The sequence below is a fragment of the Tupaia chinensis genome, unplaced genomic scaffold, assembly GCF_000334495.1.
Source record: "Tupaia chinensis unplaced genomic scaffold, TupChi_1.0 Scaffold000528_1, whole genome shotgun sequence".
NCBI classification, from domain to species: Eukaryota; Metazoa; Chordata; class Mammalia; order Scandentia; family Tupaiidae; genus Tupaia; species Tupaia belangeri.
The window spans coordinates 3,494,959-3,517,531 of NW_006160041.1; the positions used below are offsets into that span (position 1 = coordinate 3,494,959).

A 22,573-nucleotide genomic window follows, 5' to 3' on the forward strand; every position below is an offset into this window, starting at 1 on the left:
AGGAAGTGTTCTCATTAAGTCACGGGGATAGTGAAACAGAGTTCTCTCAGCAAGAGAGAATGCACTACTTGTGTTCATTGCTTGTTTGATTGACTTACCCATAATTGAAATGAGAAGCTGGTAGTGAAACAAGAGTAATTACAGTTTTACTCATATGGATCTGGTGGTTAAGGAAAAATAAAACATATAGCATTTTACATAAATTATTTTAAGTGGGAAGACAAGCATATGTAGTACAGTTGGTTCCTCTTTCTTTCTTTCTTTCTTTTTTTTTTTTTTAGTTTGTTTATTTCTTGGTAGAGAGAGAGATAGAGAGATATAAGCACCCACAATAGGATCCTCATGCTGTGAACCACTCCCAGCCTCCTAGCTAGTATCATGGACATGCCTGAATGTACTTGGCATGTTTAGGGAGACCTCAGGAAACAAACTAGTACCTTCCTACAAGGCCTCAGCATCATGGAGCATCATGCTACTGATGCACCACTGTAGCTGGCTGCATGGTTTCTTAATAATATGTGTCTGACCTTGGAAATGTTTCCTGGATCCCTCTTCACTGCTCTAGCCATCCGTCCACTCAGAACTCCTGATACAGGTATAATGGTGCCGCTCACCAGCTGATATTCTTCGTGTTCCTCATTCCCAATGCTCAAGGATAGGGTAGCTAAGGCCCCAGCCTTCATCTTGGACCTGCACACATGTCTGTTGCTTTAGCCACACTGAGCTTCTCACCATCCCCTGAACACGTCATGCTTTCCTGTTGGCCACACCAGTGATTGTGCTGTTTCTCCTAACTAGCATTTTCTTCCTCCTTTGCTCCTGTGAACTCTTATTCTGTTTTAAGACACAGCTTAAGGCTTCTATATGGAGCTCTCGCTAGCACCCAGAGTCAGTTATTCCCTCTTCTGTGTATCTATATCACTTATGAAGCATTTACTACACTGAAATGTCATTACTTGTTTGTTCCTGTGTTCTCAACAATAATAGCTAATATTTCTATGGCTGGGAACTGGGCCAAGAACTTCATTGTATTCATGCCTCACAGTACCTTTATGAGATATTTACAAAGGTTAATCCCAGTTTGTAGATGAAGAAACTAAGGGTCAGAGAAGTTAAATAATATACTAAGGTTCCATGGACTTTGTAAGATCCAGAGCAGGCTGTCAAATTCAATCGCACCAATTCAATGTCTTTATCTTTATACTTCATGCCAACAAGTCCACGACCCACCTAAAAAACAGGGTATCCTGTGAATATGAGTCTGCGCCAGGGCCTGAAACTTAGTAGACATTCAAAATCGATTAGCTTTATAATTTCTCTTTTTCTGTAAAATATCAGCTACTTATTTCTGCATATAGGGTTGCTATGTGACATAAGTGCATTCAGCCCTGGGCCCATCACCTGGTACATGGTAGGCACCTGTGAATCTTTACTTCTTAAAATGAATGAAGACAAATTTAACTTTTCTTATAATGCAGTTGAGAGCCATGCAGTCTTCAAGATGCCGTTAGCTTTCTAGTGATTTCAGTGAAGCGTGGTTTCCTAGGCCATTCTTCTGTGGACTGAGGCAGCTTCCCTCACCAGGATGCCGGCTGTTTATTTTCCAAGTGACAACTTGATTTACTATTTTCCTTCTCATCACTTTCAAGAAGCATCTGCAGGCTAGCGAGTGATCCAGGCAGTGTGGAAAAGTCCATTTATTTCTCTGCTGCATCTTTCCTACAGAGTCTGAGGATCAGGGTTGGAAATGGCCACAGGAGGTCAGATTTCCTGTGTCTTTTCTTTGGTTGTGCAGGATTGCTCAGAGCAACACAATTTCCCGTCTGGGGGTACATTCTGGTTTTAAAATATCTGTGTGATGGAAAGTGGCAGGTAAATGATTCTATCATTTGTCCTTGGGGAATGACTCTGTGGTTTGATTTCTCCTAATGGATTTTTTTTTTTTTGGCCCTAAAATACATTATAAGGGAAATGGGACAGGCAGAACCAACAGCATAGTCACTTGTACAATCTTCTGCCTTTGTAATCAGCAGATCCCTCCCCAAGTTCTAGCAGGAAATGTCATTAAGTAATAGAAAATAGTATTCACTCCAATAAAAAGTATTTTCCCTCATTTTTGTAAGTACAATCATCTCACAGCTCAACAGACAGCTTGAGTATCTGCCCACAGCTCCCAAGATGCCCTTAGAGGAAGGTATTCTTGTTCTGCATGTTGGATTCTTAGAAGGTTGCATGGACGGAAACAGAATTGTGCAAGAACTAACTCACACTTGCCTTACCTTGTTCCTGTGCCAGCAAAGAACTCAAATTGCTAAAATAGTATTTCAGAGTTGAGTGGATATGCAGCTCGCCCCCCTTTCCCAGGAGAGAGCAGAACTGTTGTGGAACCACGGGCTTACTCTCCAGTTAATGTCTGCAATTGTGCACCTCCTCATTACTTCTTTTGGCATCACCAAGGCTGCTTTGCCTGGGAAGCAATGGCCAGAGAGAAGGGTGATCTGTGAGTTCACAATGTGAGAACCTATCACCCCTCTCTACAGCTGCTCCGAAGGGGAGGCACAATGCAGCCTTGCTGAGTTGGTGGAGTCAGAGGAAATGAGCTGGCAGGCAGGCTTCGGGACCACAAGCCGTCCCTTTGTCTGGCAGGGTGGGCGGCAGTAGCCCATGTGTTTTCGTGCCTCATTACTTTCCTGGTGGGCCAGGCCAGGATGGGCAGCCGGGGTTATCTTTGCATCAGTGCAGACTAAAGTACCGCACTGCTGCATGAAGCCAATTTGAAGGACAAAGGATGTGATGATGAGAACAATTTTGTTGTGTCTCTGAGGGCATCATTGGGAAAACTGGCTCCCATTTCCTTTCTGGAGCACAGCAGGTGTTCTGCACAGGCTACAGCCACTCCAAAGGGGGTCAGCATTTAATAGGCTCTTCCAAGTGTTTTAAAATGGGACTTTTTTTATGGCCTTCTGATGAGATGAAGTGTGTGATCTTTGTAGTTTGGTTTTCCCCAACCTGGTACTAAATAATTTTTAAGGAAAGTTAGCCTACTCCCCTGCCTCTCTGCTTGGGTTCCTGCTACCTGGGAGGACTCTTACCCAGCATTGTAAGCAGTTTCTCCTATCAACAGGTTAAACTTCAGCCGCAGCTGTAGAGCATAATTGGTAGGGTGTCAGAACCTGTTCTGAGAGGTTGAGTTCTTGGCAACTTGGTGGTGTGATGTAGTAGCCAAAACAATGGCATGAGAACCAGGGTACTGAGGTTTTGGGAGTGGCACTCCCTAGTGCCTCAGACAAACTCTCTAAACTTGTGTACCTCTATCACCTCATATTGGCATCAACAAAGCAAACTGACCTCACAGTATTGAAAAACTACAAACAATGACTAGGAAAGCATTTGGAAATATATGGCACATTTGGGGAGCAGCAGGTGGTGTAATGGTATTGCCAGACCCGATGTCTTAAAATCATGCTGGGCACGTGTGCATGCATGCCCAAGACCTCAAGAGGAGAAGGGACTATGGAATGGCCATCGCCCTGGTGGTGGTGATGGGGGATGATTTCTCGCTTTCTATCTTTCTGTTTCTCTCTGTCTTTTCAGCGAGCACACACATCCTATAGCAAAAAATCTCTCTCTCTCTCAAAAAAAAGTATATATAGCACATTTAGAAAGATGTTAACATCTGCTTGTAAATGACCCTAGAATCTTGCTTTAGCCATTTCGGTCATGTTCTCATCTTGAGCACTTTCTTGTCAAATTCATTGTCCTTTTCTCTCACTTTCCACCTCTGGCCCTGAGTGTGTCATGGTCATACTTGAATCATAAGAATTGCAACTTTGACTTTATACTGGTGAGCCAGAGACCTCTCTCCTGATAACCACCATTCTGGTGGTCTCTGGCTCACCAGTATAAAGCCAAATATGGCTGGTAACCAGTATGGTGGTTATCAGTATGGTGGTCCCTGGCTCACCAATATCTCTGCCATTCAGTTCTTTAAACTGTCTCTGCAAAGAACCTCTTGCTTCCATTCTTGCCCAGTAAATGGCAAACTATACTCCAGGAACCCTACCAGCATCCAGGTTGAACCACCTCAGGCAACCCCTGGGAAAAGCAGTCCAAATGTGTTTTTAAAAGATTACATGTTTTCAAAATACAGATCGAACCCTTCGATCCCTGTTAGCAAAATCATGTAATGGTTCCCTATAACCTTCAACATGAAGTCCAGATTTCTTGATCTCAGAGCTACATTTGAATTCTTAAGATATCAAGCTATCAGGAACCTCAAGTCCCATTAATAGTTTCATGCATTTTCCCACACTTCTTAGATTTTACTGTAAGAAAATATTATACTGAATGTTTAAATCTGCTTTGGAATCTCTCAGAGAAATATAGGTATTGTTATATAAATCACTAGTTGTGTATTTGGTGGAGGGAGCAGAGAACAGAATTGAGCGAATGCTGGTTAATGCTATGCACTACCAGTATTTGGATTCACAAGCCATTGGAAACATTAGGACTTTATATGTCTTATACAAACTGATTTAAAATCTTGAGTTATACATATCTAGATCGCATCTAGTGTTTAATCAATTGGACACTTACAAATAATGGGTAAATGATTTGTTGTCATATAGAATTGAGCTCTGCTTTTCACGCAGTGAGAATAACATTTTTATTTTAACACTTATGCAGTTGATTGTAAACTTTGGGGTGATATAATTTAAATGGAGCTAAACAGTCCATTAGCTATGTCAGTGCCTACTCTCTTGCCAAGCTGTAGCTTTATGCTAAGCTGTTGTGTACTGTGTTACATAATCCCCTGCATTCATTTTCTCCACCTATTTAGCTTGAATACATACAAGGTGACTGCATTGTCTCTCCAACCTCCTTCTCAGTGTAAACACCAAGTATAGAAAACAGATTTGGGGCTCTATTAGGTTTTCCTAATGAGGGACTCAGTGAGTTGAATGGACTCAGAAATGCATATTTGTCACTATTTGGTTTTGCCCCTTTTAGTTACATTTACTGTCAACTTAGTATGGTTTTCAAGGTGATAAGAAAGTGCTTGAGTTTCAGCTATGGAAGAAAATTAAGATAGGTTAGAGTTTTAAGAGACAAATAATGTCAGTTGTCAGAGAATACAAAAGAATCATTTTGTTAAGGTCCTTACTCATTCCTCCTTCCTAGTTGTTTTAATTGCTCTTTTCAAGACTGGGTCATGTATTGCCAGAGACTCTGCCCTATAGCAGTCAGGAGAAAGGTATCCCATGAGTAAAAAATAAAATAATTTGGCTTACCTAAAATGCGATTCAGAGAGGAGCTATCAGTTGTCTATTGTTTTTTGACTAAGGAGGAGATATTCTAGCAGTTGGGGTGATACTGCTTTTAGTTGTTCCTTTGGCTCAGAGAAGAGGTAGACTGAGAAAATTCTCCATTGAATGGAGAGACAGGGAAGATTGTAAACTGTTGTTGCAGTTTTCATTAGATATTTGCAAAGGAAGGCGCTTGGCTATGTAAAATCTTTGTTGATGTATTTGCATGGAGATTAGCATAAATATGCATGTCATTTGCATGAGCACCGTCTTTCTCGGATTGGTTTTATTTCTTATTTATTTATTGTGACAATTCTATTCTCTATACTGATGTCACTTTTTTTCTGTGGTCCTCTGTATAAAACAAGTCTTTTTTTTTTTTTTTTCCCTTAAGGTCAAAGGATTGCCTCAGTATCCATTTATTTTTTGAGTATTTACATTTTTAAAATTATGTTTTTAAAAACATACCTGGTTCATTAATGGCCCTTGACAAGTAGAATCAGAGCATGAGGACTCTCCGGAGTGACAGGCAAAGGGTAAGGTAGCTGATATTCAAAGTCCAGAGGTCTCAAAGTCCAGACTATCATAAACTCACTACATCATTGTGGGCAACTCATTTATTCCTGGTTATCAGGTTATTCTTAAATACAATGAGGACATTAAATCAGACAGTCTCTAAAATCCCTTAAAGTTCTAAAATTTATTATTTTGACAAACTTCCTGCTCTAATTATATGAAAAATATAAAGTGCCACATAGCACATTAAATAATACATCCTGGTGCCTTTGCTTTTCTGTGTCAAGCATTCCCCCCTGTGAAGGATATTCTATGATTAATTTACTCTTCTCTCTATCAGTACTACTTTCCTTACTCATTTATCTCAGTTCAGTGGGCACACAAGGTGTAACTTAAATGTTTATAGAAGACACCCATTAATATACTATGTGTGGTGTCAAGGGCATGCACGGTAGCTCTATTTGTACACGTTCACTTCTATAGGAAAAGAGCTTAGTCGTGCTAACTGCATTTGATTTGTCATCTTCTACTTTAGACAAGGGTCACCTCCAGGACTCCTAGGCTTGTCCAGTTGTACTTTAATAAAGCCATCTCTTCAGAAATGAGAGAGATTATGACAATGCATAGGGCTTGAAGTGATTGGATGACTCTTTCAAACATGCAGAGGGTGTTGGATTTCTTTCTGCTTTATGATTTTGGGGGCCTATTTTGGTAAAATGCATCCTGCATGGGTTATGTGTACAATGGTACTTGTTGTATATATGTAAGCTACACTGGTCCATCTATAGGTAGACCAGTCCCTTTTGCTTACATGAGTGTGTTTATAAATAGAAATAGGCAGGTAGACATTAATCATTTAGACCCTCTGGAACACACAAGAGAAACTTGAACTCTAACTTTTTGGAGCATGAAGTTGAAGATCACATTTTACTGATGTTGTAGTGCTATATCATGGTACAGCAGTAAAGCATGGCATTCTGAGAGGCTCACACACATGGAATGTTTTTATGTTCACATCTGGAGACCTCCTTGAGTGCCCCAGGCATGTGCGTATCCATGATCTGTGGCAGGATAAGCTGTGGGGTAAATTGACATATCAAGATTCTGTTGAGGGTGCTGTTTCTCTCTCTCTCCCTGTCTCTCTTTTTCTCTTTCTATTCCTCTATAAAAGAAATCAATACATTAAAAAAATAATATGTAGGTGGTGGTTTCTATCCATATAACTCCTTCAAAGCTTTTAACTTCTGATGAGAAAATATTTTATTTCACTCAAGCAATTTACCTAGGACTATGATAGGTGATAGAGATTGAAGTTGAGGTGGTCATGTCTTTAGTTTTAAAGGCTGGAGTGTAGTTTTGACAAGAGCAATAGAATTATCTCAACTTTATTTTTAAGCCCTCAGTCTTGAGAGGAAAACTGTATATCTAAATTTCTATTGTTGCCAGTTTTATTTCATTAATAAGGTGCTTCTAATGGCTTTTAACCAACCCTGATATGAAGTAGGCCATTATATGGAAGGCTGTATAGCAAGAAGACAAATGGAAGTGTACATGCTGTGTCAAAATCATAAAATATATTAAAGAAAATATATTCTATCCTCTTTGATGAATATACCTTTGGAACTAACTGGAAAGTATGGTTCAAATTTAGAATTTTTGGATACCTTGTAAATAGTTCTGCACTGGAAAATGGCAGTACAAGAAGTACCAGCCACCCCTGGACTGCAGCCTGTGACCTGCATCCTCTCTCTTCCCACCTTTGCGCCTGTCCTGTAATACACGGGTCTGATATAAATGCGTGTGGATATCTCAGCTCACATGGTCAAGCTCTGTTCATATTTCTGCAAACCCTCCTTGTGACCACCGCTCAGATCTCGAGGTGTGCACACTGACAGCAAGGTTTTCCTTCAGAAAGATGAATCCAGGGAAGAGGACTGCACAGTCTGAGGAAAAAGGCTTCAGGCTTTTTGGGTAAAGAATTACAGGATTTCAATGCCTGAAATATAGTCTTGAAAGAGAACATGGATTCCATTTGACTGCCATCTTGGCCCCATAAACCCAACCTTAGTTCTATGGGGAGGGATATGGCCATAGATTAGTCCTACCTGGGCTCTCGCATAACACAGCTCCCTTTTGCTTGAGTCTAAGGGTGGCATTGCTGTCTAGTCAGAGCATATCACCAGATTTCATTTTCTTCCCCTTTCCTACCTGCTTGATGATCATCTCAGGTCTTACTTCCTACTTAATAATCCAACCATGTTCCATTGGGCTCAGAAGTCTGCCATGGGAACTAAAGTTAACTGAGTTATTGATGGATGGAAATCAGAGCTGAATCTTACAGGGTAATTGATTTTTAGTTATTGGTCAATAAAAGGTACCTAGAGCTAAAGAGTCCTTTGTCAGAACAGTTAATTATCTATTCTAAACCAGCTCTTCTATAAGTATTTAAAAGTCATCACTAAAGCAAGAGCAATGTAAACCTCACTTGACTATTTTGCATAAAATTTCCCTGAAGATTTTTTTCCTTATATTTAATCACTGTACATCATTACAGTATACAATAAATATAATTTTTTCAGCATGAATACAGTGCATATTAGTCAACTCAAAGATATTACTATGTGTGTGTGTATATATATATATAATCCACAGTTAACTTTCATTTTTATGTTTATCAAATTTATTTTTTCCTTATCTCCTTCCTCCTACACTGTTCTCCATTCCGTTTCTCATCCCTTCCTATACTGTCTCTAGTATATACAGTTGCCCTCTCTGCTGTTATATCTTCCAATCTTTCCATTTCTGCTGTAAAGTACAGACATTCAATATATATTAAGTGGAGAATACAATGCCTATTTTTCATAGTCTGGCTTATTTCATTTAGCATTAAGTCCTCCATATTTGTCCATTTTGTATCAAATGTCAGAGTTTCATTTTTTTATGTCTGAGTAGTATTCCATAGTGTACATGTGTCATTTTTTCAATCTACTTTCTGTTCTTGGACATTTGAATTGATTCTGTGTCCTAGCAATTGTGAATAATGCTCCAATAAACATGGAAATGCAAGCGTTTTTCTGACTGAGTGTTTTCCTATTATACCTAAGAGTAGAATTACTGGGTCATCTGGTAGTTCTGTTTGTAGGTTTCCGTAGATTTTTCTTTGAAAAAAAAATTGGAAGACAGATATCAAGCTCTTCTGCACTGTCTTGTATTCTACCTTGTGTGGACACACAGTTTCTCTGAGTTATCTTTTCTTGCAAGTTTCCCTGGTATTCAGATTATAAGTGTTCTATGAGAGTTGGAGGGACTACTGCGTTGGTATTAACCCAGTAGCAGGAACAATGTCTTTGGGGCATGTTCTCTTTGGTATTTGTGTAAATATAACTCTTACCTGTCAAGTGTTGACTGTTTTCCTCTCTTCTTCTATAATAGCCCGAGAGGAGAATGTGGCCACTTTCCGAGGCTCAGAGTACCTGTGCTACGACCTGTCTCAGAACCCCATCCAGAGCAGCAGTGATGAAATCACCCTGTCCTTTAAGACCTGGCAGCGGAATGGGCTCATCCTGCACACGGGCAAGTCGGCTGACTATGTCAACCTGGCTCTGAAGGATGGTGCAGTCTCCTTGGTCATTAACCTGGGTTCTGGGGCCTTTGAGGCCATAGTGGAGCCTGTGAATGGAAAATTCAACGACAACGCCTGGCATGATGTCAAAGTGACCCGCAACCTCCGACAGGTAATGGCTGAGGGGAGCGAGTGCCTGGGAGCCTCATTCTAAGTAGTTGGGTAGGAAGTTTGTGAAACAGGTGATGGGTGAGGTGGAGAGGGGTAGAGCTATGGATGTGGACATGTCAAAATCTAACTTTCTCCCAGTCTTTTCAATTTCCTAAGTAAAATTATTAAAATATGTTTCTCCTCATACTTAAATTCTCCATTTGTACTTGTTATTTAAGAAAAAAATTCAGTTGTATAGATAATAAATGTTTTAAGTACTTTCATCCCTTTTATTCTGCTTTTCTTTTATCATTTTTTAATTACATTTGAATCTTATCACATTATTGTTAAATTCAATTAGGGACAGTGTTTTGTTTCTGCAGCTTGGTAGATTTTCCTCATTCTTTGAGTATACGTTTTTCTTCTCAATTAAGTTACCATTGCCATGATGCCATAATTTTAATTTTAATTCCTTCCAGAAAAGTCTTCTTTTTCTCTTCCTATTAATTTATGAGCCCTTCCCAACTTTTTCTTTTACTTTTTTCTTTTTTTTTTTTTATATCTTTCTGTTGTTATGTTAACCTCTAGCCTTGGAATTAATTAGCCAGGATCTTTCTGAATTCCTGTTTCTCTGTTCCTTAATGTGGTGGCCCTACTATATTGCCCCTGTCTTTACCTCCGAGACTCTTCAGTTGACTGAGAGACCTGGAAAGTGGAAGGATCCACATAAAAAGTCAACTTTGGAGCATCCTTTTCTGGTCTGTCCGTGGTTGAGAACTCCCATCGCTTGCAGATTCTAAGCAGGCAACTCCGTCAGGTGACAACACTTGCAGAAAGCCTTAGCCAAGTGAAGTTGTTTTCAATTTCATAACCACTACTACTACTAGTGCCTTACCAGCCCATATCAGTAAAAGAAAAATAACTCCAAGGTCTTGCTGAGACTGCCTTTTCCTGGTTGTGAATTTGTCATTAAACCCAATTGGACAGCATTTATCTTTTACTAGTCAGAAAACATTATGCAAATATCCAGGAAGTACTTATCAATTTTTCTTCTGCCATATGATTGATTTAACATCCTTTAATATAAATAAGAAATTACAGGTGCTTGCATATGTTTTCTGTTTGTGTGACTTCACAATATTGTTAAACGAATGACTTGGCTAGCACACACTGGAGGCACACAATAATCAAAACTCCCATTTTATACTCCCATGTCAAGAAAGATATCTGGTTGGGACAATCTATTCTATGCATGGTGAAGTTGCCAAATAACACAAGATGTAGAGTCCCCAATTATCTTAATTCATATATATTGACAGTTTTGAATTATTGTTTTATGTTTTCCCCTAATGCCAAAGAACCTTAATACTGATGTTTCTTTTCACTATCCCCATTCACACTTACCCAGAGGAGAACTTCTCAATTTTCTACAGAACCCCAATCAAATTTTCATTTGCTAGCATATAATGGCTTAATGTGTTAGAGCTGCAGATACTAGACCAAATAGTAAAATATGACCTTGTGCCAACTTTGATTGGTAGGATCAAAATAACACCTTTTTGGCATCAGTCATTTGAGGAGAGACTTTCCATGTATGAGAAGCAGAATCAGATCATGGCCCTCACCAGTGTGTTTCTTTAGCTCTCTCCCATCCTACACAATTCCTTGCCATGCTAAAATGAGTCGTGTTAGCTTGAGAAAGGCTCACATTTTCTTCTGCAAAACCACTTCTCTAAAATAGTATCAGGTGCCTGTCATATTCTCTAAACTGAGAGAGGATAAACCAAAGTCTAAGTCAAATATTGGTTGTCTGAACAACTAAAGGACAGCTACTCTGGATGGTTTCTGTTCCAAGTTCTATGGTTCAGCTCCTCTCTGTGCCCTTGGACAAGCCACTTAACCTTTCTACACCACAGTTTCCATTTGTGAAATGGTGATTACAATCCTCCCAGCCATGTGTGGTAGCTAAATATGCAAAGCACCTTATGTTCCAGAAGGATTATGAGCTCATCCATGGTCTGGGTACTAGACTTGTTATGACATGCTCATGATTTACAGACTGAGCATTCTGTTGCAAAGGTGACTGTATCTGTCTGGTGCCAAAAATGCAGCTGAGTAGAGCTCTCTGTTCTAGACAAAGCTACAGAGCCTTAGCGTATTGGGGCATTTCTTGGCAGAGGGAGTATTAATCTCATTTGAAAAAGTACACCTAAAATTGAACCTTATTAAAATCCTGACAAATTTTGCATCCAAATTCAGCTTATTGAAAGAGAAGAAAAATCTCAGAAAAGCAGAGTTGATTTTTCCAATGCAGTCCTTTCAGGGTTGAATCATCTAAAATTATTATTTTGCCCATTAAAAGTATTTATAACATCTAAGTTCCCTAGGACACATGTGAAAGCATTGGAAGCCCCTATCTGTTTAAATTAAACTGTAAATAGCTTCATAAATATTTGATAACAAGCTTACAGCAGCCTCATCTACTTTTTTGGTAAGGCTCAATGGCTTCTGTAGCAAAAAAATTCATCTGAGGAAAGCTTACCTGGAGTTTTTGAGGTATTCATTACTAAATGGAGCAGAACTATCCTCATTTCTTCCTTCATGATCATCTCTTTGTTGTGCTGCTTTTAAAATCAAGTTAGGACCAAGGCCAGGCTTTATTGGGACTTTCATTTGAAGGAAGGAATGTGGAATATGAGTATTTGTTACAAACTAAAACTGGGATTAGGAACCAAAGTATTTGTGTGTAGGGAGTAGGAAGTGAAGGGGTTAGTCCATTACTTTGCTTGAGCCCAAGGTCATGGACTCAAGTGTGTTGACTAATTACTCTGTGTGCTACTTTTGTCAAACCACAAACACAAATCTGGGGTCACTAGTGTTCCCACCTTCCCAGCTTCTGAGCCTGGGGGGTGGGGGCTAGTGATATAGCATTTGAAAACAGCATTGAGGAGAATAATTGTAGGGCTTTTCTGTACAACTTATAGTCCTCACTGCTATTTATGAAAGCAATTGATTAAAAACTTGAAAAGCATTGTTCAAGGGAAAGGAGGGAGCCAGATTCCAGTAGGAAGCATTCCTGTTTTTTTTTTTTTTTTCTTTTTTTTAAGAGAGGTTTTTGCTATAGGGCGTGTGTGCTCGCCAAGCAGACAGAGAGAAACAGAGAGACAGAAAGCGAGAAATCACCCTCCAGGGTGAATGGCCATGCCACAATCCGTTCTCCTCCATTCTTCTCTTGGGATCTTGGGCACACACGCACACACGCCCAGCATGAGTTTAAGCCGCCAGGTCTGGGACGCGAACTGTGGTCGACTACGTGGGAGTCCAGTGACATTGCCATTATGCTAACTGCTGGTCCCCAGTAGGAAGCATTCTGACAAAGTAAACAAAATCACAACCTCATTGGGTAATGAAGAAGACTGCCTTGTTTGATGCATTCTAAGGACACAGTTATTTAAAACTAAGAAGAAAGGAAAGGGGAGAGAGCATGTTCCCTTCAAGCAGCACAAATCCAGAAAAATCAAGGAGGTCATGGATCCTAAAGTTACCTATGGAAACCCAGAATATGCTACATAACATAGCTTTCCTCTACTAGGTTTGATCTGTGAATGTCTTGAGTTTATGATTATTTTTTTTCTTTTTAGGAGAAAGTCATGCTTGTCTATCCATGTAGTCAGAGTCAGATGTGAAAAAAAAAAGTCCCCAACACATTGGTATTTCAGTTCTTTTCTTTATTTACCTCCATCTGGAATGATAAACCATGAGGTCTTTTCTTTCAGAACAGGTGGAGTGTATATGTGTTAGAGGGTGGGAAGGGAACGTGGGTGGAGTTCATTCAGAAGAGCCTTTGGGAAGTAAGTATGATGCTGCCTCTCTCTGAGGTGAGGTCTGGTCCAAGTGGTATTTGGAGCCATGGGGGAGCTCCAATGGCATGTGGACTACAGCTCCTGCCTGGCCGTGCCAGGAGGCAAGGTTTTCCATAGGGTCCTGGTCTCATTGTCTTCCCCACTCTCTTTTTCTGTGTCGGGTGCCTTTTTTTTGAAAAACTAACACAAGATCATTCATGCAATGTGTCATTTTACTAACCGACTAATGTACTAACACCCTAACGACTCATCTTTGTTTTTAGTTTTTTTAATTAACAATCGTTCTGTTCACAATTTTTAATTTCCTTTCTTCCCCCTTCTCCGCAAAGCACTCAGGCATCGGACACGCTATGGTAAACAAACTACATTGTCTGGTAGATATCATTCTTATTGTCTCTTTTTTTGGGTTTGCCGTGTGTTGCCCTCCTTCTCCTCCCTAACCCCCCCTTTTATCCTCTTTAAACTTGTTTCTTCTTCTTTTGAAATTTTTTTTGAATTAAATGCAAGCCTTTATTTTTCTTAAAAAGAAAGGGGCTGCATCTGTCCCAGAAATTATATTTGGTTGAGTTTCATGGGAATGGTTTTCTTTTCTCCAGTTTAAAATTTTTTTCCCTCCAAAGTAATTTTTTTTAAAGAAAGTTTTTCACATAGCCAAATACGTTTTGTTTTCTTATTTTCCAACTTGCAAGTTATAGACTAGGGATGATAGAGATATCAAGAGTAAGGACTTTCTTCTCTATGTCTTCCTCTCCCTCTCCTTCTCCCTCCTTTCTTTTTTGTCCTTCCTGCTCCTTAATCCCTTTCTCTTTACCTCTGGTGTGGCCACAGCTGCCACAGGTGATCTGGGGAGGAAAGTACTCTCCTTCCTCTACTCTTCCTTTCCCTTCTTTTCCCTTACTCCCCCACCATGGCCAAAGGGACTCCTCCAATTGTGTTCTCCATACCAACTCTGCATGGCATGTTCCTGTCTCGTGAATTTCCCCATTGGCATCAGAATCTATTCCCTCATTTTACTCCTCATTACTAACAACCTACCAACCATTAACCAACTCCACTTTCTTTTCTTTTTACTTCTCACCCCCTGTTTTACATTGTCCTTTCATCCTTCATATATTTTGGGGGTTGGGTTTGGAATTTTTCTTTTCTTTTCTTTTTTTTTTTTTAAGTGAGGGAGGCAACAGGCAGTGGAAAGATGACATTTTAGTTATGAGTGCTGTTTTATTTTTTTCCCCTTCCATTTTGTTTTTCATTTTGCTCAGTGCATGCTTGTGTGAAATGGATTTTGATCCTTTCTTTCATTTCTCCTTGTCCACTTCCCTACTTTTTTTCTCCTGCCTTCTCTCTTGGCTCCAGATGATTTTTGCATGGGTGTGTCAACGTACGGTGTGAGCACGCTTTGAAGTCCCATATTTTCTCTGCCTTCTGTTCCTTTCATGGATGTTGGGTGTATGGGTGCCATTTCTTCCCTGCAGACATTATTACTATTATTTTGATTATCATGCCACATCATTTCTTTATTTATGTTGGAGTTGCCATTTTGGTTTGGGTTATAACATCTCTCGGTGGGAAGGGCAACCAAGGGAGGGCAGGGGTTGGTGACCCATGGCATGTATCATTCATGACACATCAGAATTGAAACCCTTCTCCTTTCCTCCCTGAATGCATGTTTGTCAGTGTGGTGTGAGCCCAAAAAGAAACCAATATGAAAGAAAAGGAAAAGAAAAGAAAAAAGGAAAATACCATCAACAACCAAAGATCAACCCCTAACTCCATCGTTAAATGTCTCCTTTGCTGTTTTTCATTACCACCATAAATAACAATCATATAAAAAATAAACAATCGTTTTAGCAATGAACTGAGACAAGTGATATCGTCTGAGGGTAGTTCCATTTTCTAGCCTGTGAAGAGTGCAATGGATTGAACAAGGTGCTCAACTTTGCAGTTTCAACAAACTCTCCCTCGTGTCTACAGAAATACTGGAATCTTGGAACACAGGGAGGCAGACTAGAAAATGGAACTTGGGTGCACATACCAAAATCAACCCAAATTAGAAAGAATACCTCACCAAAATCTTAATGAAAGTGATGCCACAAATAGGGGAAGCCACCAAGTTTCAGTAGGACTTAAGGTCATTGCTGGGATTTTTTTTTTTTTTTTTTGTCCCTATGTCCCTCAACCAGGTGACAATCTCTGTGGATGGCATTCTTACCACGACGGGATACACTCAAGAGGACTACACCATGCTGGGCTCAGATGACTTCTTCTACGTGGGAGGAAGCCCAAGTACTGCTGACTTGCCAGGTTCACCCGTCAGCAACAACTTCATGGGTTGCCTCAAAGAGGTAAAGTTCTCTACTTAATGCACTGTATGACTATTTAGAAACCTATGAGATTTCTATTTCAATGCCTGGATTTTACCTCTAGTGTGTTCATGAGGTGATGGGATATAGCAGAATATAGCTGGGACCAAACTGTAGGACTTGGCAGCAGATGTCCTACATTTTGGTCCCAGCTCAGGCTGGTTATGTGACTTCAGGTTCACCATGTAAGTACTCTGTGTCTCCACTTCCTCATCTAAATAATGGAAAATCTTTTCCTACAGGTAGCCGTACTTTATAAATTAAATGAAATAACACAGATGAAAGGCTTTTGAAATCATAAGGAACTAGACGCCTGTGAAATTTGATTTTGTGCTTTTGACGTGCAAGTAGAGAAGCCCTAGCTAAAAGTGGTTTAATGTGTGGTTGTGTGCCTTGTCTAAAATATAACATGTATATTATTATACCTTTGCCAACTCTGGTGTTCCCAAGAGTCTCATTATTTGAGATGAAGGAAAATTCTCAGAAAGTAACATTAAGGCTCAGAAGACTATTTTTTTTTTCTCTTTTCTTTCTTCTCTGAAAGCGAGTAGCTACAGCTGTGAGAAAGCAGGGGGGTTTTGCCATTCCTCATTTATTACCGTTGTAGCTGATGTGTTGAGACCTCTGTCTGAGAGCAAAGGAGCTTCAGTCAAGTGTAAGTTCAATCTCTAAGGTCAATTGTTGAGGCAAAAAGAATCAGACTTGATTTGGGAGAGTTTGTTCAGAACACTGTGTCATCAGAGTAGGATGGTGCACATTTTGTTTAAGCTAAGCTAAGCTTGATTGCCTAAGATATCTATACCGTTTCCCCAGGGAAATTCCTCGAGTAGCCAACAACAGTGTTCCTTCCTGTAGATAAGAATCTTTTGTGACATCTTATGAGCCTCCTCTCAGGGCATATGCTTTATTCTTATTATGGTTATTTGAAAGTTGTTGAACATCAGTTATATATGAGATGGCACTGCACATGCGTGCATTCACGTGAGTTATGTCTAAACATGAATTGCATCTATGATGCCTGGCACCTAATAAGTATCTATTGAATGGATCATTTTCAAATAATCACTGGGTACCTTCTTCTGTGCTGTTTTTAAGCGAAACAGCTCTTTACAAGCCATATTCTCTGTGCTCCAAGGCTTTATCATCAAGAAAGGGAAATGAGATCAGTAAGCAAATAATTACAGACAGGACACCATGCATTCAGTGCCACTTACTAAGTTTTTTAATTGTTTAGAAAAAACAGATAAATTTTAGGTAGGAGTCAGTTTCAGAGAAGTGACATTTGAGCTGGACCTTGTTGAAATAAAGCATGTGTGAATTGAGAAGAAAGGGTGGAAAAGAGAGACATGACAAAGGGGGGGAAATCCGATTATAGCTTCATATTATTATCGGTCTGAAGGACAAATTAAGAAGAAAACCTAAAGAGTACTTTTCTCTCTAATGCATGCTACCTGGGCTTCTGCTGGCTTTAGGGATTCCATGTCATCTCTGATGGAATGATGGTAGGCAGAGTCCTTCTCAGAGATTTATTCCTTTTTGGATAGAATAAAGGCACAAGCTACTCAATGTCTAATAAACCCTGAAAGGCTCTTAAATACTGTTAAATCACACTACATTAGAATTCTACTTTAGTCAGAAAAAGGTTGTAACATTCCTTTTGCCCAGGTTGGAGCTCAAAAATGAATGGAGTATGGGACCAGCAGTTAGCGTAATGGCTATGTCACTGGACTCCCATGTAGTTCACCACGGTTCGCGTCCCAGACCCGGTGACTTAAAACTCATGCCAGGTGTGTGTGCGTGCGTGCCCAAGATCCTGAGAGGAGAATGGAGGAGAAGGGATTGCAGTGTGGCCATCCCCCCTGGGGGGTGATTTTTCGCTTTCTGTCTCTGTCTCTCTCTGTCTGTCTGGCGAGCGCACGCACCCTATAGCAAAAACCTCTCAAAAAAAAAAAAAAATGAATGGAGGATGATTACCATGGAGTGCTCATCCACTTTTGTAGCACAACAGCTTTGAGCTTGGAATGTCTCCTGGACAGAATTTAGGGGTAACCCTTAGAACAAAGGTTCTCCTACACATAACTGTATTCAACCTTCTCTCAGTTACATATTTGGACACAAAAGAGCAATTTCCCTACTAGGAATCTATTGACCAGGAAGGATGCCATTGAATATTTTGAAGCAAGCCTCATAAAAACACAAAGATGTCTCTAGTGACACTATCCATACAGAACCTAAAATAAAGTCTATACACAGTCACACTTGTACTGCTCTAATAGACAATAGAAAGCCTCAAAAGTCTATCAGAAGTGTCTCTTCATAGTTTAAAAGTTAAAGGCGGTTTTGCAAAACATTGTTGATAGTAGAACTAAGGGTAATTAGTGATAAAAATATACATATAACTTGGCCGGCAACAGCACAAATCTGCATCTAAATATAGACCAAATTAGAATAAGAAAAGTCCAAGATTGGGGAAATGGTAGACCAAATAGCTTTATAATTTCTGTGTCAAACTTTACTTTTATATCAACATTCATAAGGGATCAGAAGCCTTCTCCTATGTCTGAGCATTTTGAACAGAAAAACTAAAATAAATAAATAAAGTTAAGTTTTACTGTTCATGGTTCAAGTCCCAGACCCAGTGAAATAAAACTCATACCAGACACATATGTGTGCATGACCAAGATCTTGGGATGAGAATGGAGGAGAAGGGATTGCAGTGTGGTCCTCCCCCTGGGGGGTGATTTCTCACTTTCCATCCCACTGTCTCTGTCTCTCTCTCTCTCTCTGTCTGGTAAGCACATGATCCCTAAGGCAAAAACCTATAGAAAAATAATAATAATAACAAGGAATAAGCTTACCTCATGGAGCTCTAAACTCTGGTGGAGTTTGGATCAATAGTACATTAGCCACTTTGGGCTGTTATAACAAAGTGCTGTAAACGTGGTAGCTTATAAACAACGAAAATGTATTTCTTATAGCTCTGGAGGCTGGAAGTCCAAGATTAGAGTGGCAGGATGGTTAGGTTCTGGAGAAGGCCCTCTTCTGGTTTGCAGGCTGCTGTTTTCTCATTGTATCCTTGCATGGCAGCAAGAGGGTTAGAGTGCTCTGAGGTCCCTTTTATAATGGCACTAACCCCACAATGAAGGCTTTCCTCTTATGATCTGACTACTCCCTAGAGACTCCACCTCCTAATCCCACCACACTGGATTTAGGACTTTAACATATAAACTTTGAGGAAAGGGTACGTTCAGTCCATACAAATATATATTATGATCACCCTATGGTATGGTAGTTAAGGCAGCTGGATCTCATATGACTGACTTAGGGGTATAATCCCAACCCAGTGGCTTAAAAATCATGCTGGGCATAGTTATGTCCCCAAAATCCAAAAAAAAGAGAGACATGAAGGAAAAGAGATTACAGCATCACCATTCTTCATTGGAGTGTTTTTTCACTTTCCCTCTTTCTCTGTCTCTTTTTGGCCAGCACATGCAGCCTCTGGTGAGTACACATGGTCTCTGGCAAATAAAATTATGAATAAAAGATGGGGCCAACAAAGGGCATAGTGGTTACATTGCTGGACTCCCACATGGCTGACTGTGGTTTGAGTCCCAGACCTGGTGGTTTGAAACTCATGTTGGGTGCATGTATGCCCAAGATCCAAGGAGGAGAATGGAGGAAAAGGGACTATGGCATAGTCATTCCCCTGGGGAATGATTTCTTACTTTTCCCTCCCCTCTCTCTCTCTCTCTCTCCCCGTCTACTTATTCAGCAAGCACACACACCCTAAGGCCAAAAAACCTCTAAAGTGAATTAATCAAACATTTTTCCTGCTTTAGGGGACCTTATACTTAGTGTATAGAGACAGATAAATGCATAATTTCAATAAAAGACCGTTATGAACAAAAACAAAGCATTCCTAGTATCAAAGTGGTTGCTGAGAAGAAGGATGTCACATATCTGGGGTTAGGGAAGAACCAGTGGAGGAAATAGTGTCCAAGGTGAGGAAGCTTGACAATGAATAGAAGTGAGCAGGGAAGCAGGGAAGAACAATGGGAGACTGTTCCAGTTTTTTGTTTTCTTGTTTTTTTTTTTTTTTTTAAGGTTTTGGTTGTACTCTTTTTTAAAAATATATACTTTTTTTTAATACAGTCAATCACTGTATATCATCACAGCATGCACATTGAATTTTCCCAGCATGAATACAGTGCTTATTAGTCCAGTTAAAAGACTCAAAATAGAAAATTTGGCATTTTGGAGATGTAGCTGCAGTTAGATACCAGGTCAGTGAGGGTTTTATCTCACGCTGTTTCCTTAGACTTTTCTCTAGGTAATGGGGAGCTATTGAAACATCTAAGCTGTGGAACAATATGGTCAGATTGGCTTCTTTTCCATTAGGCATTGTCTCCTTGAGGACTTACATTAGTCCAGCAAATATTTCTTACTGATGTATATTTTTTGTCTTAGGAAGTTGCAGAGCAGAGATAGGAAGAGTGGTCTGTGAGCTTTAGCATTGGACTGGGAAGGTGTTGCTCTGAATCTGAAAGTTTCTACAAGAAAGCACTTCCTTCTGACTCTAATAACTTTCCCTATCATAAAATGCATTTATCGTTTTCTCTGTTCTTGATATTACTGATCTATTATTGTTAAAGGAAGTATAATGTAGTAGAGGAAAGCCAAGTTTAGTCTGAGTTTCATGGTTGATGTTCCCATCAGACTGACCAAGACCAGGGAGCTTGTTCAAGCCTATCCCAATACCCTCATAGGTGCTGGACCTTCTGTGTTATTCAGTTCAGTTCTTTGTACATTTTTCTCCTTTCTCTTCAATCAGTCATTTCCTCCTTGGTGTGTTGGTACCTCCAATTGACCACACAGAGACGCTCAAGTGCTACAGAGACCTCTGGGACAGATTGGTCTTTATCACCTCTTTCCTTGTGGCATCTCTAATGGGAAGGAAGGAAAGGCAGGAGAACTGAGAAAACAGGACATATATTTAAAGGAAAAAAGATTGGGTAGAGCATCATTGTACATATTACATTCCACATCCCTTTGTGATTATTAGCCATTTAAAACTGAATGGGGTTTTGCAACCAGAGATGGTCTCTGAACAGATGATTAATGATTTAATCTGTAATAACTTTACATTTTATGGAACCCTGATAGGAGTCCACATCTGGTGAGCCAAGCTATTTAAGGCTGTGTTAATTCTGTTAATTGCTATACGTTTATTTGAATTGCTGGCACCTGCGGGCTTTAGAATAATGTGTTTGTTGTTACTATACACACATAACACACACGTACACACTTGTTTTATCCTGTCTCCCTGTCTTTTGCTGCTATCTCTTAGGCTATCACTTAATTTCTCTTCTGGTTTACCTTTTTTTTTTTTTTTGGAGAGATTTTCACTTTAGGGCGCGTGCGCTCGCCAGACAGACAGAGAGAGACATTAGAGACAGAAAGCGAGAAATCACCCCCCAGGGGGGATGGTCACGCCGCAATCCCTTCTCCTCCATTCTCCTCTCGGGATCTCGGGCACACACGCACACGCGCCTGGTGTGAGTTTTAAGCCACCGGGTTCGGGACGCGAACCACGGTCGACTATGTGGGAGTCCAGCGACATAGCCATTACGCTAACTGCTGGTTCCCACTTCTGGTTTATCTTTCACATTGTCCTCTTGCTTCTTTACTCACCATCTCACCTCTTTTCCCATTCTCTTTCTATCTTATTCTTTGCCTCCAAGCTTTATTTTTGGTATCCTTCCCAAATTCTAAAGTGGTGATAAACGACTCTGTCAAAAAGCATGTAAATTTAGGTCAGGACATTGGGCCTAAAACTAACTAACTTAGTTACTTTCTTTCTTTCTTTCTTTCTTCTCTGGCTTTAAGACTGCAGTGCCATCCCAGGATTAGCAAAGACCAAGTGAAAATTTTGGAGTCAGCATAGGAGATAGAAGAGGGTGGGCTTTTAGAAGCATACCTCCAGGGATGGAGCCTTGTCTAGACTCACTCCTTACTGGCTGCATAACTTTTAGCAAGCCACTTCATTGCTCTGACTCTCATTTTTTTCATGTATCAAGAGACATAGTGCTTCAAGTACTTTTATGTAGGGATCAAGTGGGGTAAAAAAAATGGAGGTGCTTTATATAATATAAAAGTGCAAATGTTAATATAGTTATTATTTTTTATGAATTGACATTAAGCATAGAAATAGAAAAAAACATAGCAAATGCAGATGCTTAATTGGCATCTGAGTAATATTTTGAAGTGGATTATTAACAGAAGATATAAGCAGAGAAAAGTATGATCAACATGACTTCCATCATTCATAGAGAACCCTAAGTAATAGCTATATCACATGACCCACACTTACATATCCATTCAATAGTGTTACTATGCTGACAACTCTGGAAATTATAAGCACCTCATATAGCTAAATACTATCAATGGTTTTGACAGTGCATTTTTCTGATAGTCTCATCAATAAGATGGAGAAATAAAGATTGGATGCAAGAGATATTGAATAAAGGAATAAGTGCTTAAAATGGTAATGAGTGATAAGTGGATACTATTCAATGTTTTGGCCAAGATGGAAGTTTTTGTTGGATGCCACAAGGCTCTGTCTTACTCTACATTTATATTATGGTCTTAAGGAAAATAAGAAAACATTCTTATCAACTTTGTGGAGGGCAGGAAATTGGGAATGATAGAAAATACACATCTACATGATCTGAGGCTGAATTAATAGATATACAATCTTCAAAACAAAGAAGGTGATAGTTTTGCAGTGTATTATCTAAGAAAGTAGGTTCTGGAGCC

The 22,573-nt window shown here is 39.7% G+C and overlaps 1 protein-coding gene across 10 annotated transcripts in view; it reads left to right on the forward strand.

Moving 5' to 3' along the window:
• Nucleotides 1–22,573, forward strand: part of NRXN3 (neurexin 3) — a 1,829,483-nt gene that overhangs the window by 521,898 nt on the left and 1,285,012 nt on the right. For all 10 annotated transcript variants that reach the window (XM_027775177.1, XM_006157103.3, XM_006157094.3 and 7 more), the window contains exons 5-6: nt 9,255–9,556; nt 15,578–15,739. In XM_027775177.1, the coding sequence (XP_027630978.1) occupies nt 9,255–9,556; nt 15,578–15,739 (464 nt within the window). The remainder of the gene's footprint in view (nt 1–9,254; nt 9,557–15,577; nt 15,740–22,573) is intronic.